Source organism: Aotus nancymaae, unplaced genomic scaffold (assembly GCF_030222135.1).
Source record: "Aotus nancymaae isolate 86718 unplaced genomic scaffold, 86718_ANA_hifiasm-v0.15.2.pri h1tg000049l, whole genome shotgun sequence".
In the NCBI taxonomy this organism is placed as follows: Eukaryota; Metazoa; Chordata; class Mammalia; order Primates; family Aotidae; genus Aotus; species Aotus nancymaae.
Window position 1 is genome coordinate 524983 of NW_026988463.1, and position 17793 is coordinate 542775.

General features: G+C 63.8%; 1 protein-coding gene across 1 annotated transcript; it reads left to right on the forward strand.

Moving 5' to 3' along the window:
• The first annotated feature begins 7558 nt into the window (after nucleotides 1-7558).
• Nucleotides 7559-17176, forward strand: CAPN15 (calpain 15). Its single transcript, XM_021675093.2, has 12 exons — nucleotides 7559-8006; nucleotides 9657-11100; nucleotides 11781-11989; nucleotides 12074-12257; nucleotides 12409-12632; nucleotides 13800-13925; nucleotides 14009-14161; nucleotides 14550-14711; nucleotides 14804-15033; nucleotides 15107-15273; nucleotides 15363-15541; nucleotides 15889-17176. The coding sequence occupies exons 1-12, from the start codon at nucleotides 7717-7719 to the stop codon at nucleotides 16064-16066; spliced, it is 3546 nt and encodes a 1181-aa protein (XP_021530768.2). The 5' UTR covers nucleotides 7559-7716; the 3' UTR covers nucleotides 16067-17176.
• The last annotated feature ends 617 nt before the right edge of the window (nucleotides 17177-17793 follow it).

A 17793-nucleotide genomic window follows, 5' to 3' on the forward strand; every position in this document is an offset into this window, starting at 1 on the left:
TCCCAGTGAGGGCAGCTGCCGTCGGCCTGCTGAAGGCATCAGTGAGGAGCACGCGGGGCCTTGTGGGAGGCTGTGTTTCTGGCAGCGCGTGTAACCCCAGGCGCCACGAGGGTGAAGGAGCTGAGGCTGGCCCCTGCGGGTGTGCAGTCCTCACAGAGAACAGGGGCAGGGCTCCTGTCAGAGCCAAACCGGCTCAGGGCCTGGTGCAAGCAGTGTCTGCCCCGTGGGCACCTCCACTAGTCCAGGCTCCCACCCAAGCCCTGCCCTACCCTGCTCAGGATTTGGTGGCAGAAGGGGAGTGTCGGAAATGTCCAGCCATCTCCCGTGAGCGACTCCTGCGTGGCGTGGGCTGTGGAGTGCAGGCGCTGTTTGGGTTGCTCCGGCATCTGGCATAGCCACCAAGAGGCCTGGATTGATGTGGGCTCCCTGCTAGCGAGCCCGCTCCATGTGTGCTGGGCTCCTGGCCTTGCTTCAGTGTGGCATTTGAGACCCCGTGGACCTTGCCTGTGTCCTGCGCCTTTGAGGGCTGCCCCTTGTGGAGGCCGCCAGCACTCGTGGCTGCAGGGCCTGTAGCGTGGCGCGTCCACTTGAGATGAGCTGCCGGGCACAGTAGTGTCCAGGGACCCGGACTGGAGAACGGGTCCTGAATGTCTGCATTGTGTTTTATGTTCGTTTTATACGGATGTGGCGTGTCTCAGAGACTGCAGAGCACGCTGAGCACATCGCCAAGGCTTGTTTTCCCCCGTCTCACGTGGCTGCCAGGAGACCCACCACGACCCCTGTGGCTCCTTCCACACTGCGCGGCGCTCTCCGGCCTGGCCTGCAGGTGCCCCTTTGAGGGCAGATGTGAGCACAGGGTAGTCCCTGGGGTGGGTGAGCCAGGCTGTGCACGTTCAGACTCCTGCAGACCCCGAGACTTGAATTTCATGTAACTCTCACCTCTCACAGAGGATTGTTTTTCTTTTGATTTTTTTCAAGCCATTAAAAAATTTAAAGCCATTGTTGACTTGCAGGCTGGATAAGGCCTTGCGCTGGGCTGTGGTCTGTTCCCCACACTGGACCTGTGCATCCTGTGCCCTGAGGCACCAAGGCAGGTGGATCACCTGAGGTCAGCAGATCAAGACCAGCCTGAACAACATGGTGAAACCACGTCTTTACTAAAAACTGCAAGAAATTGGGCGTGGTAGTGGGCACCTGTAATCCCAGCTACTCAGGAGGCTGAGGCAGGAGAATCGCTTGAACCCCGGAGGCGGAGGTTGTAGTGAGCCGAGATTGCACTATTGCACTCCAGCCTGGGCAACAAGAATGAAACTGTCTGAAAAAATAAGAGAGAAAGAAAGAGAGTTCTCACTGTGTTGCCCAGGCTGGAGTGCAGTGTTGTGATCTTGGCTGGTTGTGGGCTTGACCTCCTGTGCTCAAGCTATCATCCCACGTTAGCCTCCTGTGTAGCTAGGCCTGCAGGTACACACCACCACGCCCAGGTAGTTTTTAAATTTTCTGTAGAGACAGGGTCTCACTGTGTTGCCCAGGCTGGTCTCGAACTCCTGGGCTCAAGTGATCCTCCATGCATGGCAGCTTTGACATGTAATTTACTGTTTCCTCCTAAGCTCTATTCTACACGGACTGTGTCCCAGAGACTAAATCAGAAGCTGGAAGAAGGGCTGTGAGTGTATGACAGAGGGCCCCAGGGGCAGGAACTGCTGGGCCAGATGGGCTGCTGGTCAACCCCCTGCCAGCCAGCCTGCCTGGATGCCCACCACCTTGGCCCCAATCTTGGTGGGGAGAGGGGGGCGTATTGGACTCGGAGATAGAGCAGCTGCCTGCAGCTGGCAGGGTCTTCCCTTTTCAGGGTTAATGTTCTCGGCTGTGTTTGATCTCTCCTCAGCCAGAGTGGGCAAAATGGCCTTCCCAGAAGCACAGGTGGGCCGCCGCCTGCCAGAAACCCTGGACAGCCTGTGCCTCTCCCAGGCCTCCCAGCAGGGGTCGCTCTGTGGGTGCACCCGGTTGGGCTACCGTCCTTCTGGAAGGCTCCAGAATGGCGTGTGGGCAGCTGTGTGACCTGGCTCCAGGTCTCCATCTGGCCTGGGCCTGCAGCTCCCTGCACCCTCAGCTACCTCCCACACCTCCGCTTGAGTAGACGTCCCCTTGTCCCTTCTTCTGTGATAAAGCACAAGAGTGTGATCTCTTTTCTCACCAAGGAATCATACATCTCAGAATACTACAGATGTGATGCTGGGCTTTTGGGGGCCAGGGTGCGTCCTAGGGCCCCTGAGGGAGGAGCCCCGTGGGTGCTGAACTTGGGCCCCAGGCCCTGCTTCGAGACATCCCCTCAGCCCACCCAGATGGCTGGGCATGCTGGGAAGTCCTCCTGGGCCACGTGTGTGAATCATGCTGTTTCTTCTCTATTTTCTCTCTCTGTCTGTTTATTTTTGTCGTGTGTCACTCTGACCAGCCGGCCAACCTGTCTCTTCCCTCCATGCTCCACTTCGCCCGCTGCTGGCCAGAGGTGACCAGGTCCGGCTGTCAGCACGGCCGCCGGCCGGGGGGCCATGGGGAGCTCCGCCTCCTCCCTGGCCGCGGAGACCGAGTCGGACCACAGCTTCCCCGGGGGGCCGCCCTACCCAGGCCCCCCGGCAGCGGCTGGCTGGTGTAGGAGCGGCTCGGGGGGGCCCGTCTGGGGAGGTCCCCTGGTCAGCCGGCAGCACCAGCCCCCACGCCCCCGGGCCCGAAGGTAAGAGGTGGGGAGGGGCGGCCCTGAGGGGTCCCAGGGGCAGGCGGCCTTTGTCCATGGCAGAGGTGCTTGCAGAGAAGTGGGTCCCTGCCCCTTGCAGCTGTGGCAGCTCTCTTCCCCGCGAAGCAGGAGCTGAGCAGGTCCGGGACTCTGGCTTCGGCTTGGCTGGTCAGTGGTGGGATGGGGCATGTGTGTCGGTCCCAGCGGCCCTGTGTTTCTCACAGGCTGTGCTGTTCCACGCAGAGGCTGTTTCTGAAGCTTCTCTGTGGGCTGGGGTCCCCGCCGGCTGCAGGCACTGGGCGTACTGCCCGCCGCCCACGGTTTCAGAGCTGCTGGCACTTGCTGGGCTCTGCCTCCTGCCCCCCGGGGGTCACAGGCCACGTGGTTTGCTGCGGGCTCCTCCACGCACTGGCTCTTCGTAGCTGTTGCCGTGGCCTTGGCTGTCTGCTGCGTCCCTGGGGAGCCCCAGGCGGTGAGCTCTGAACTGGGTGGACCCCACTGATGCCCCTGCCGTCACCCCGTCCGGTGTCCTCACTGGGAAGTAGGGACACTCAGGGGCCTGGGGCCTTGGGGCCGGAGCTGCAGTGGCAGCCATTCCTCTCAGTGTCCAGGACTGGCATCTACAGGCAATGTGCCTGCGTCTAGCCCTCAAATGGGCCTGCCAGGCTGCACCTGGCAGCAGCTTCCAGCAGACCCAGCTCCCACGTGGGACGGCGTCCTGCTCTCTGCTGGCCCCCAGGTGGGAGGGATGAGTGTGGAGCTGCAGACGGTGGGCAAGGCCACGTGGGTGGCCAGGCCTGGGGTACCAGCCTTCAGGTGGCATCCACGCCAAGGCCTGAGCTCCGGCCAATGAGGGCTAAGAATGCACAGTATTTGACAGGGGCCGTGTGGGAGAACCCCGGAGCCCCATCTGAGAGTTACCCTGATGGACAGGGAGGCATGGCAGAGGCAGGACCGTGAAGGGGCCGTGTGGGGCCTGGCGGTCGGCAGGGGAAGGGTCTCCGTGCTCTTCCTGCACGTGGTGGCACCGGAGCACGTCCCCAGTTCCTGGTGCTGCTGCACCAGCGGCGTCCGAGTGAGCGTCTCCACATGTTCCAACAGCAGCTTTGTGGAAGTGGAACTTTCCAGATTCGCCTGTTAGAAGGGTGCAGTTCGGTCACTTTTGGCCATTTGTAGAGTCGTGCAGCCATCATTGCAGTCCAGCGTTACAGCATCCCACAACCCAGAAGACCCCCAGCCCCAGACGGCCACCCACCGGCTTCCTGCCTGGGTTTGCCTCGTGCAGTAGGTGCGTGGCTGTGGAGCCACAGGACGCGTGGCCCGGTGTCTGGCTTCTTCACGCGGCCCCACACCCTCCAGGTTCGTGCACGTTTCCGCCGTGGCGGCGCCATTCACTGCTCCGTGTCGGGATGAACTGCGTTTTATCTGTTCGTGGACACGAGGGTTGCTTCCACTTGGCTTCTGTGAACGATGCTGTGGACATTCTCTACGAGGTTCAGCGTGGTCCTGTTTTCATTTATCTTGCGTAGATACCTAGGAGTGGGAATGCGCGGGTGTGTGGTAAACCTCCGTAACTTCCTAAGAAACTCCCAAGCTGTTTTCCACAGTGGCTGCATCACGTGGTTCCCACCAGCAATGCTGGGGAGGGTCCCGGCATCTCCCCCCTCGACAGCTCCTGCTGTTGCCTGTCCTTGTGATTCTGGCCATCCCCAGGGGTGGGAGCTGCTTTCTCCTTAGCTTTGCTCTGCGTTTCCCTGGCAGCCAGCCATGCGGGCATCTCTCCATGTCTCGGCCACCCACACCTGTCTTTTCTTCCTTTCTTTTTTTCGAGACAAAGTCTTGCCCTGTCTCCCAGGCTGGAGTACAATGGCGTGATCTCGGCTCACTGCAACCTCCACCTTCTGGGTTCAAGCGATTCTCCTGCCTCAGCCTCCTGAGTAGCTGGGATTACAGGCACGTGCCACCATGCCCAGCTAATTTTTGTATCTTTAATAGAGACAGGGTTTTACCACATTGGCCAAGCTGGTCTCAAACTCCTGACCTCTCGATCTGCCCTCCTTGGCTTCCCAAAGTGCTGGGATTACAGGTGTGAGGCACTGAACCCAGCCTTTTTTTTCTTTCTGAATCAATTGGTTGATTTTTGAGACAAGGTCTCACTCTGTCACACAGGCTGGAGTGCAGAGCTGTGATCACGCTCACTGCACTTTCTACCTCCTGGGTTCAAGCGAACCTCCCATCTCAGCCTCCTAAATAGCTGGATCTACATGTGTGCACCACCATAGCTGGTTAATTAAGGAAAAAAAAAGTTGGCCAGGCGCGGTGGCTCCCGCCTGTAATCCTAGCACTTTGGGAGACTGAGGTAGGTGGATCACCTGAGGTCAGGAGTTTGAGACCAGCCTGACCAATATGGTGAAACCCTGTCTCTACTAAAAATACAAAAATGAGCTGGGCATGGTGGTGCGCGGCTGTAGTCCCAGCTACTCAGGAGGCTGAGGCAGGAGAACCGCTTGAGCCCAGGAGGCGGAGGTTGCAGTGAGCCGAGGTTGCACCACTGCAGTCCAGCCTGGGTGAGGGAGCAAGACTCCGTCTCAAAATAAATAAATAAATAATATTTGAAGAGACAGGATCTCACTCTGTTGCCCAGGCCGGTCTCAAACTCCTGGGCTCAAGCAGTCCTCCTGCCTCGGCCTCCCAAATGCTGGGATTACACGTCTGGCTTTACACGTGTCCTTTCCTTTCCGTTTATTTAGAGAAGAGCTGCCGGGCTGGGCCGTGGCTCCCAGGGCAGTGGCGTGGCTGGATTGCATGCCGTGTGGCAGCCAGGCAGCAAGCACCCCACGTACTTTCCACAGGGTGACGGTTGCTCTTGCTCTTATTTTTTACTAAATTTATGTGTACAAAAGAAAGTCCAAGGTTTTTAAATTCAGCGCTATGTTTTTCCAAGTCACAGTTTAAAATTTTACCTTAGTGGAATTTTTCCATCATAGAAGTTCCATACGTTCATTAAGAATTTAAGAAGGCCGGGCGCAGTGGCTCCCGCCTGTAATCCCAGCACTTTGGGAGGGAGGTGGGTAGGTCACCCGAGGTGGGCAGCTCAAGACCGACCAACATAGTGACACCCCGCCTCTACTAAACACAGCAAGTCAGCCAGCAGGGAGGCTGAGCGGGAGAATCGCTTGAACCGGGGAAGTGGAGGTTTCAGTGAGCCAAAATTGTGCCACTGCACTCCAGCATGGGTGACAGAGTGAGACTCTGTCTCTAAATACATAAACAAACAGGCTGCAGTGGTGGCTCACGCCTGTAATCCCAGCACTTTGGGAGGCCGAGGTGGGCGATCGCCTGAGGCCGAGAGTTCAAGACCAGCCTGACCAACATGAAGAAACCCCATCTCTTCTAAAAATACAAACTTAGCCAGATGTGGTGGCGGGCACCTGTAATCCCAGCTACTTGGGAGGCTGAGGCAGGAGAATCGCTTGAATCTGGGAGGCAGAGGTTGCAGTGAGCTAAGATCTCCCCACTGCACTCCAGCCTGGTCAACAAGAGTGAAACTCCATCTCAAAAGAATAAATAAATAAAAATATAAGCCCTGAGGTGGGAGGATCACCTGAGCTTGGGAGGGTCGAGGCTGCAGTGAGCTGTGATCACCACTGCACTCCAGCTTGAGCAACAGAGCGAGGCCCTGTCTCAAACAAACAACTTAAGTAGTATAGAAAAATGTACAAAAAGTTGTTACTCCCTTTCTCATTTTCCACAGGGCAGAAGACTCTTGGCCCCTTCTTTCTGAGCACTGGGCCAGAGTTTCAGACCTCAGGAGGGCCTGTTCAGTCTGTAGCTCTCAGTGGCCACAGGCCACAGTCCTGGGACTCCCAGGGAGTAGAATGGTGGCAGCCGCGGTTCTGGCTACAGGGAAGGGGCGGAGCCGCGGGGGAGGCGTGGGGTCTGCTGTGCCGGGCGTGGCGGGTATGTGTTAGACTTGGGATCTGGCCCGCAGGGTCAGGCCGAGGTGTCTGGGGACGCCACATGGCTCTTTCTCTTTCAACCTGGCCTCCCGCCAGGCTCTCCCATGGGTCGGCATCCCTGGGGCTACCCCTGCCACAGCTGGCTGCTATGGGGCCTGAGCTACAGGCAGCTCCTGTCTGCTGCTGCAAGCAGGCCCCCAAGGTGCATGGCGAGCAGGCCCCCAGGCTAGAGATGGATGAGAGCAGTCAGAGAGAGGACGAAGGCGACACACTGCAGGAAGGCAGGCAGGGGCTCACGTGAAGCCCTCCCCACCGTGTGCACGCACCACCCCTGCTCCACCCCGAGGGACACACAGAGCCCTCCCACACACTGGTGACCCCTGCTCCGCCCTGACAGGGCGCTGGGATGGGGAAAGGTCAAGGACTGAAGAGCTGTGCACCCGGCTCTCGGCCCTAGTGACCGCTGAATTCTCACAACGCCTCAGGAGAGCAGGTGCTGTGGCCCCGGTGACCACTTACCCGTAAGGAGGAAAAGGTGGTGCACAGGCCTGCGGAGCCTGGGAGAGCTGGGCGCAGCCCGTGTCTCCCTGCCACAGCATGTGGCCGGCACAGGCCGGAGGTCCCCGTGCAGCCGACTGTGTGCCGGGTGCAGCTCCCTTAATCAGTAAGCAACAGGTCAGGCAGCGGCGGCTTAGTACAGAGGCGACAGGGGCAGACCCCACCCGGGAAGGCTGACCAGCGCCGGGCTGTGGCCAGCCCAGGAGAGTGCAGCCCAGCCTGGGGGGCACCACCCCCACCCCTCAGAGCTCTGGGCAGAAGCCCCTGCGGCATCAGCCACCCTGGGCACAGCAGGAAGAGCTGCTGACCATGTCTAGCACCCCAGGGTGCCTTGAGAGCTTGCCTGGCGCAGGGCTGTCCCCACCAGACAGGGCATCTGTGTTTCTGGGTGTGGCCTCATCAGCCAGCTCCCCAGGGAGCCCCAGCCTCAGGGCTCCGGTGGCCTTGACCGAGGCCCTGGGAGATAGAATGAGTTTCCTCCTTCCCACTTTTTCTAAGAAAGAGGCCACATCCCAGGACTTCGACTGCACCCCGTGCACGGTCACAGGCCCGTGGCCTCCACGCTCCAGGTGCTGCCGTCCCAGCTGCTTCAGGGTGGGCTCTGTCTTGCACGCAGCAAGCGACTTCATCGCCTCCCTCTTAAATTGGAGCAGTGTTGGTAACACCCAGCTAACGGGGGCGCACAGGCCTTTTGCGTTGGATTTTTCTGGACAGTTGAAGGAGCGGCTGCATCGTCTCCCGAGCTGTGTCCTTCGAAGGTACGCCTGCGTGCACCCCGCAGTGGCGGGGACGCCTTGCTGACCAGTGTGTGCTGCGGCTGTAGGAGCGCTCTGGCTTGAGAATTCGGGAAGGACCTCGCTTAGTCCTTGCTTTGTGTCTCTGGACTCCTGATGCGCGCTTTGGTGGTCTGGTCTCCGGAGGCCAAGGCTGCAGTGAGCCGCGATCGGGCCGCTGCACGTCATCCTGGGCAACGAGTCCAGCCCCATCTAAATTGTCGTAAGGATTTCAGATCGCTGAGCCCATGAGCCTGCGCAGGCCCTGCAGAGGAGAGGGCGGCCGAGGGAGTGGCCGGGGGTTGCGGAGACCAGAGCCAGTGCACAAGGGAAGGGAGGACGCTGGGGGCCCTGCCCAGGTCTCCCGGCTACTGACCCCTGACCCCCTTCCACCTCGGCCCACCGAGAGAGGCCTGCACAGCGCAGACCGCGGGGTCGGTGACGCTCCATTCACAGGCTCCGGCCACAGAAGGGCCGAGGCCTGCCTTCGCCCACCTCAGCCTAGTCTCATCTAAACCCTCCTGGGCTGCAGGCTGTCTTCCTGACTCGCCTGGGTTTTTCCAGGATGGCTCGAAAAGCTGTCTTCTCATGTGTCCCAGGCACTGGCGGGACCAGCAGACACTTTGCTGGCAAGTTTTTGGTCCTGGGGACCTGGGTTTTCTTTCTCCTCTCTGGAGCCTATGAGGCCGCCCTTGCTAGTCTGCAGCGGCCAAAGGGCCAAAGGGAGGGCGTGTCCCGGGAGGCCCCGCCCACCTCAGCCTTTACCTGTGGTCAGGGGGTGCGGAGTCCATGAAGGCACCTCCCAGAGTGGGGGCTGCGAAGGTCACGGCCACTCTGCCAGCCACAGGAGACCAGTCCAGACGCCCTTCTGGAGCGGCGTCCACGCCCTTCTCCAAGTGGGTGATCCAGGGAGAGGCGTGGCCGTGTGCAGGCTCGTTCCTTGGGCTTTTCACAGAAGCGCACGGTTAGAGCAGGTCCCCGGCCTTGGGTCTCTGCTCCAGCTGGATACCCTGAGCCTCGCCCGATGCATTCCTCCCCGTCCACTTTGCCAGGAGCAGCTCAGAGCCCTCGCCACGCGGGGCCGAGCGCAGGGAAGGCAGCGTCACAGTCCACTTGGCTCTGCAAACACTCACGTTGCTTGCGGGGACTTTGTGGTTTTTTTGCTTCTTCTGAAGAGGCAAGTTTCCTTTCTTCCTGAACCGAAAGGTTTTAGATGGAGCCTGCCGTTAGAAGCGCAAGACTCATGCCATATTAACAAGAACAATTGATTTTTCTGCCAGGCAGAGCAGCCAGGCTCTTGGAGGCTGTGCTGTGGCGTGAGGCGGCCCCTTGCTCAGATCAGCCCATGCCTTCCCCAAGCCCTGGCCAGCCTGTCAAGGTCTGCAGGAGCCAAAGGCACAGCCCACCTGCCCTTCCCGAGGCCTGAGCACCTCGTCTTCCACGCCCAGGAAGACCTGATCCTGAGCCTGGCTAGGCCCTCCCTGCCATCTGCGCTGCAGCCCCTGGGTGCCCACCCCACAGCCACAGGCCTGGTGACAGAGAAGGCAGTGCCCCTAAAGAGCAGTCCAAGGGGAGGGTGGGGTCCAGCTGCGCAGGACCTCACAGGGTGGCCCTGACGAGCACCTTCCCTTGCAGCCACACCCACTCGCCCAGGTCTATGGCCACGGTCGGAGAGTGGTCCTGTGCGCGCTGCACCTTCCTAAACCCGGCCGGCCAGCTCCAGTGCTCCATCTGCGAGGCCCCGCGGCACAAGCCGGACCTCAACCACATCCTGCGGCTCAGCGTGGAGGAGCAGAAATGGCCCTGCGCCCGCTGCACCTTCCGAAACTTCCTGGGCAAGGAGGCCTGCGAGGTGTGCGGCTTCGCCCCGGAGCCTGCGCCTGGGGCTGGCCTTCTCCCCGTGCTCAACGGGGTCCTCCCCAGGCCGCCCACCATCCTGGGGGAACCCAAGGGCAGCTGCCAGGAGGAAGCAGGTGCAGTGAGGACTTCGGGGCTAGTGACCACAGAGCCCGCCAGCGGGCAACGAGAGGACGAGGAGGAAGAGGAGCGGGCAGCAGAGCCCGGAGGGGGCTGGGCCTGCCCTCGCTGCACGCTGCACAACACGCCCGTGGCCAGCTCCTGCTCCGCCTGTGGGGGCCCACGCAGGCTCTCGCTGCCACGAATCCCTCCTGAGGCCCTGGTGGTCCCGGAAGTGGTGGCCCCAGCAGGCTTCCACGTCGTGCCCACTGCGCCTCCACCTGGCCTCGCCGGGGAAGGTGCCGAGGCCAACCCCCCGGCCACCAGCCAGGGCCCAGCTGCTGAGCCGGAGCCGCCCAGGGTCCCGCCCTTCAGTCCGTTCTCGTCCACCCTGCAGAACAACCCCGTGCCTCGAAGCCGACGTGAGGTCCCCCCCCAGCTGCAGCCGCCGGTGCCTGAGGCTGCCCAGCCCTCACCCTCTGCCGGCTGCAGGGGACCCCAGGGCGCAGGCTGGGCTGGGGCCGCTCGCCTGGCAGAGTTGCTGTCCAGCAAGCGGCTGAGTGTGCTGGAGGAAGAGGCTGCAGAGGGCGGTTCCAGCCGCGTAGAGGCCGGCAGCTCCACCTCGGGCAGCGATGTCATCGACCTGGCCGGGGACACGGTGCGCTACACACCCGCCAGCCCCTCCAGCCCCGACTTCACCACCTGGGCGTGCGCCAAGTGCACACTCAGGAACCCCACCGCGGCCCCCAGGTGCTCGGCCTGCGGCTGTTCCAAACTGCACGGCTTCCAGGAGCATGGCGAACCACCTGCCCACTGCCCCGACTGCGGGGCCGACAAGCCCGGCCCCTGTGGCAGAAGCTGCGGACGGGTCCCCTCGGCTCAGAAGGCCGCCCGTCTCCCTCCCGAGCGCCCGGGCCAGTGGGCCTGCCCTGCCTGCACCCTGCTCAACGCGCCGCGGGCCAAGCACTGCGCCGCCTGCCACACGCCCCAGCTCCTGGTGGCGCAGCGGCGGGGGGCTGCACCCCTGCGGCGCAGGGAGAGCATGCACGTGGAGCAGCGGCGGCAGACGGACGAGGGCGAGGCCAAGGCGCTCTGGGAGAACATTGTGGCCTTCTGCCGGGAGGTGAGGCACACCCCTTGCCCTCCTCCTGCCCTCCCCTTTGTCAGGCTGGGCTCTGGCTGTCGGCTGGGGAGAAGCCACGAGGCCCAAGACGTGAGGGGAGGGAAGCACCTGCTGCCCTGGGGTCCTGCTTGGCCTCCTGACCCCGGGTCCTTGCTGGTGACCAAGATGCACGACCTTTACCCACCTCAGCCCTCCTCCATGGCCGGGAGGGCCCAGAGCCCCTTCTGATGTATCGGCCACAGGGAGGCTAGGGCTTCCCAGGGGTAGCATGGAGACACTGCTGAAGTGGGGGATTGGGATGTGCCCGGCTCTGCTCTCCAAGTCCAGGCTGGCATCACCCACAGGTCAACTGAGGAGCGGCCTGCACCCTCTCCAGCAGGGCCGGGGCAATAGCTGTGCTGCCATCCCCATACCTCCCGCTGGGGGCTGAGCTGTGCCCCTGGGCCCACACGTTCCCTGCTCCCCACCCATCGCCAGCTAGTGGGCTCTCAGCCAGGGCTGAGGGCACCCTCCACACAGGGCAGGGCAGCCGAGCACCAGGTCTGTGAGCTGTACACGCTCCACCCGTTACTTTGGGGTCAGGCACTGCTTTCAGGCGCTCTCCTGGGTGGGGTCTTGTCCCTGCTGGTTAGAGTGAGGCCGCCCTGCCCAGCCTGAGCACGTGGCCGTGGTCTCTGCAGAACAACGTGAGCTTTGTGGATGACAGCTTCCCGCCCGGGCCCCAGTCCGTGGGCTTCCCCACGGGCGACAGCGTGCAGCAGCGCGTGAAGCAGTGGTTGCGGCCCCAGGAGATCAACTGCTCCGTCTTCAGGGACCACAGGGCCTCGTGGTCTGTGTTCCACACACTGCGGCCCTCGGACATCCTGCAGGGGCTGCTGGGGAACTGCTGGTGAGACCCGCACCGAGGCCAGGGTGGGGCAGGTGTGCGTGTGTCCAGCTGCGGTCACCCTGAGGTCACCCTCACGCTCTGCAGGTTCCTGAGTGCCCTGGCGGTGCTGGCGGAGCGGCCGGACCTGGTGGAGCGGGTGATGGTCACGCGCAGCCTGTGCGCGGAGGGCGCCTACCAGGTGCGGCTGTGCAAGGACGGCACGTGGACCACGGTGCTGGTGGACGACATGCTGCCCTGTGACGAGGCCGGCTGCCTCCTCTTCTCACAGGTGGGGCGGCGTGTGGGGCGGGCGCGGGCGGCAGGGGCAGCCTCTGACCCCGGTCCCATGCCCTGCCAATGAGGCCGGCAGCCTCCTCTCCTCGCAGGTGGGGCGGTGTGGGGAGCAGGTGAGGGTGGTCTCTGACCCCGGCCCTCCACAGGCGCAGCGGAAGCAGCTGTGGGTGGCCCTCATCGAGAAGGCACTGGCCAAGCTGCACGGCTCCTACTTCGCGCTCCAGGCGGGCCGCGCCATCGAAGGCCTGGCCACGCTCACCGGCGCCCCCTGCGAGAGCCTGGCGCTGCAGGTCAGCTCCACTAACCCCCGCGAGGAGCCCGTTGACACTGACCTCATCTGGGCCAAAATGCTGAGTTCTAAGGAGGCTGGGTAAGAGGGGGGGGCGCTGCGTGGTCAGCCGCATTGGGAGGAGAGGCGAGGCGGACGGTGGGAGACGTGGGGCTGGTGCCCTCTGACCCAGTTCTGCGTCCACGAGGTGCCCCTGGAGTGGGCTGACCCTGCGTGGCCAGGCCGCGGCCCCCATCACCTCCCCTTCCCCAGGCGGGGCTGGAGCCAGCGTTCCCATGTCAGGAAGGCCACATCCTGACCCAGGCTGTGGCGTGAGCCCAATGCCATCACCCTCCTCAGAGCAGGCAGGAGGGGCGTGTTCTGAGTTTGGCCACACCCTGGTCAGTGGGTCTGTGCCTTGACCCCAGGAGGCCTGCGGGGAGTGGCCCGGCGCAAAGCACCTGGAAGCTCCCAGACTCCTCCTCTCTGCTGACCCTGGGCAGGGCTGCTGCCTGCCCGCTCAGGAGCCACAGAGCCCAGAGCCACCCCCACTCAGGCCCTGTGCGCCTCAGGCACGGTGGAGCGCGCTGGGCCGGATCCCCCTGAACACACCTCACCTGGTCCCCACAGGCAGGAGCGGTCCCTCCTCTGCTGCCCCTGCCTGCCCTGGGGGCAGGGTCAAGGCCAGCGAGGTCCCCGGTCATCAAGCCCCCCAATCAGCCATGCCCTGGTCAGTGAGGGCCCTGGTCAGTGAGGACCTCTGCCAGCAAGGGCCCTGGTCAGTGAGGACCCTGGTCAGCGAGGGCCCTGGTCAGTGAGGACCCTGGTCAGCGAGGGCCCTGGTCAGTGAGGACCCTGGTCAGTGAGGGCTCCGGTCAGTGAGGACCCTGGTCAGCGAGGGCCCTGGTCAGTGAGGACCCCGGTCAGTGAGGGCTCCGGTCAGTGAGGACCCTGGTCAGCGAGGGCCCTGGTCAGCGAGGGCCCTGGTCAGTGAGGACCCCGGTCAGTGAGGGCTCCGGTCAGTGAGGACCCTGGTCAGCGAGGGCCCCGGTCAGCCATGCCGCTGGTCAGCCATGTCCCTGGTCAGCGAGGACCCTGGTCAGTGAGGGCCCTGGTCAGCCATGCCCCTGGTCAGCGAGGGCCCCGGTCAGTGAGGGTCCCGGTCAGCCATGCCCCTGGTCAGCGAGGGCCCCGCTCAGCGAGGACCCCGGTCAGCGAGGGCCCCGGTCGGTGAGGACCCCGGTCAGCAAGGGCTGCTCTGCCACACAGGTTCCTCATGGGCGCCTCCTGTGGTGGGGGCAACATGAAGGTGGACGACTCAGCCTATGAGAGCCTGGGCCTGCGCCCCCGCCATGCCTACTCCATCCTGGATGTTCGAGACGTCCAGGGCACCAGGTGGGGCCGGGCTGGCTGAGGGTGGGCAGCGTGCCGTGGAGCCTCGGGCGGCGCGTTTCTGACCCTCACCCCTTGGTCTCCAGGCTTCTGCGGCTCCGAAACCCCTGGGGGCGTTTCTCTTGGAACGGCAGCTGGTCGGACGAGTGGCCACACTGGCCAGGGCACCTGCGTGGCGAGCTCATGCCGCACGGCAGCAGCGAGGGTGTCTTCTGGATGGAGTATGGTGACTTCGTCAGGTACCAGCTCCGTGGGGGTGTGCACCACGCCCCAGCCTTCCCAGGGCCGGGTCCTTCTCTAGTGAACAAGCCTGGCACTACTGCTGACCTCGGGTGGAGACCACGGCTTGCCCGTGGTCCAGTGCACGTGGGACCTGGGGCTTCGGCTCCAGAGCGCTGACCCCAGAATCCAGGTCCACCTGGGTCAGCAGAGCCCCAGTGTCCCCAAGTCCGCCAGGGCCCAGCACCCTGAAAAGCCACATCGGGGTAGGCCTCAGGGATGGGTCCCCAGGGCCGGGCTGCAAGAGGGCAGCAGCAGAGCAGCGGTCACCGGCCTGTGGGGGCGCCAGGAGCTGGGCCACAGTGTGGCCGTGGTGTGCTCAGCGCTACGTCCTCCTGCCGCCCCCAGGTACTTTGACTCCGTGGACATCTGTAAGGTGCACTCGGACTGGCAGGAGGCCCGTGTGCAGGGCTGCTTTCCCAGCTCGGCCAGCGCGCCCGTGGGGGTGACGGCGCTCACGGTGCTGGAGCGGGCCTCGCTGGAGTTTGCACTCTTCCAGGAGGGCAGCAGGTGGGGCTGCGGGGCCCTGCTGGGCTGGGCTGGGCTGGGCTGGGCTGGCGGCCGTGACGATGCGTGACCCTGGCCCGCGGTGTCTGGCACAGGCGCTCGGATGCCGTAGACAGCCACCTGCTGGACCTGTGCATCCTGGTGTTCCGGGCCACGTTCGGCAGGGGCGGCCACCTCAGTCTAGGCCGCCTCCTGGCCCACAGCAAGCGTGCAGTCAAGAAGTTCGTCAGCTGCGACGTCATGCTGGAGCCGGGCGAGTACGCTGTGGTGTGCTGCGCCTTCAACCACTGGGGGCCGCCCCCGCCGGGCGCCCCTGCCCCACAAGGTACGTGTCCCTGCCCCAGGCCCACACCCCGGGCCCTCAGGGAGGGCTGCAGCTCACACACCCTTCCCTGTAGCCTCCAGCCCCTCAGCGGGGGTCCCGAGAGCTGCCCCAGAGCCACCGGGCCACGTGCTGGCCGTGTACAGCTCGAGGCTGGTCATGGTGGAGCCCGTGGAAGCCCAGCCCACAACGCTGGCCGACGCCATCATCCTGCTCACTGAGAGTCGCGGGGAGCGGCATGAGGTGGGTGGGGGTCCGGGGGAGGGTGGCGTGGGGCAGGGGGAGTGCGCCTCGGCCCTGTCCCGTCCCACAACGGCCCCGCCTGTGTCCAGGGCCGCGAGGGCATGACCTGCTACTACCTGACCCACGGCTGGGCGGGGCTCATCGTGGTGGTGGAGAACCGGCACCCCAAGGCCTACCTGCACGTGCAGTGTGACTGCAGTGACAGCTTCAACGTGGTGTCCACGCGCGGCAGCCTGCGCACCCAGGACAGTGTGCCACCCCTGCACAGGTGCCCTCACGGTCACGGTCCCACCCCCGCACGGGTGCCCTCACGGTCACACCCCCACCCCCGCACGGGTGCCCTCACGGGCCCACCCCCACTCCCACACAGGTGCACCATGCCCCCACCAACACCCCTTCATGGGTACACCCATACTCACCCCCACCCCCACCCCCAGCTCTCCACAGGTGTGCCCATGCCCCCACGCCACCTCCAGCCCTGCACAGGTGCCCCCACACCTCAACCCATGTCCCCACCCTGCACAGGTGTCTTGCCCTTGCCTCTGCACAGGTGGGCATAGCCCCGCCCCACCCCCACCCTGCCCTCCACGGGTCCTCACTGGTCCTCTCCCCCAGGCAGGTCCTGGTGATCCTGTCCCAGCTGGAGGGCAATGCCGGCTTCTCCATCACCCACCGCCTGGCACATCGCAAGGCAGCACAGGCCTTCCTCAGCGACTGGACGGCCTCGAAGGGCACCCACAGCCCCCCGCTCACGCCAGAGATTGCCGGTCTGCACGGACCCCGGCCGCTGTAACCACCATGCCTGGGCAGGGGCTGTGCGCAGATGGACCCCCACCCCCCACACGCACTTTATGAGGGAGACCCCGACAGAGGACGCTTGAATCAGAATCTCAGGACCCTGCCCAGGGAGCTGCTTCCCATGGGCACCCCGCCCCCCACCTCCCCTCCCTGAGTACCCACAGTGCGCCTGGCCAGGCCTCCCAGCCGCCACGCAGAATACCTCGAACCAGGTGAGCTGTGAGCCAGCCCAGCTGACCTGCCAGCCTTGAGCCCAGCATCTTGCGGGGGGGCCGAGGCCAGGCCGTCCCTCCTTGTGGGCTTAGGGTTTCCTGCCAGGGTGGCGGCCAGCAGCTCTGTCCACCAAACCAAATCTGGGTGTCAGAGGCCAAGGCCCTGGCATGGGATCAGGGACCACCCCTCACGGGGCATGAGGTCAGCTTTCCCCCAGAGCCTGGGTCCCTGTCCCCCGCAGGCAGGCGGGGTCCCTGGAGCCCTGGCGTGGAGCAGCAAATCCCGGGGGCTGTGCCTGTCTCAGAAGGGGCGGCCCTTGGCCAGCCACCCCCCAGCGACACTATGCAACTCCTGGAGCGCACGCCAGGATCGAAGCCATGATGGGTGCAGCTGGCACCAGGCCTGCTGTGGGTATGCCAGTCCTCAGCACCACTCTCCGCTGCCCAGCAGGCCAGGGACCAGCAGGCTCCTCAGTCAATCCCATCCCTCGGCCCGGCCCTGTTGCAGAGAGGGACCCCGGCCCATCGAGGGCATCAACAGGGCTCAGCTGCTCCCACCGCCCCCCAGCAGCCCAGGGAGTGCAGATGTGCAGACGTCTCGAGCCCAGCTTCCTGCGTGCCCTCCTGGCCCCCAGGCAGCAGGCCAGTCCTGCCCTCGCTCCCCTTCCTGCCCCCCTCAGGGGCTTCCGGGGCTTTGACACCTGGAGAAACATTCCCTACTCCCCTTTGGCCTCCCTGTACTCCGAGCTGTGAATATTTTTAACCCTGTAAATATGGCCAGCTCTTGTGACACAGAGACTATTTTATCAACTGTCAGCCCATTCCTTTACGGTAGGATTCTCCACAGTGGCTTCCGACTCAGGCTCCAATGGACCAAATAAAAGCGTTTTGTTTTGTAATCACGCTCCCTTCTGCTGTTGCCCCACTCAGGACCCTGTGGAAGGGGCGGGGAGGTGGCAGGTCCAAGGGAGAGGCCCTGCCCAGGCATCCTGGGTGGGCCTGCAGGCAGGGACCCCTGGAGATGGCCATGGTGGGGTGACTCAAACCTGTAAGGGGCAGCCAGCCTGCCAGGAAGGACTGATGACTGGGTGGGGGTAGGGGCCAGAACCTGTGGCTACAGGGCCAGGAAGGACTGGGCAGATGGGACAGCAGCCATGCAGCTTTTCCCAGCGAGGCGTCCACGGTGGAGGCCCCGTCTGAAGCTATCAGTCTCCTGGCAGAAGCAGATGGAGCAGGGGGCGTGTGGGGAGAAAAGTTTTCTGGTCCTTCCCAGCCCCGTCCCAGGGTGGCCTCTGCCCCACGCAGGTGCTGCTGAGCAGAGCACCCGGTCAGAGACTCTGCTGTCTGGCAGCCAGGCCGTCCCCAGGCAGAGTTGGGGGCTGGGGTGCGGCCGGCGCAGGGTAAGAGGCTGTCACGGGCAGCGTATTGAATGTGAAAGCAATTAAAGCCACCAGCAGTGTTGGCTCCGGGCGGGCCTCGGGCGGCGGGGAGCTGCCAGAACACATCTCAC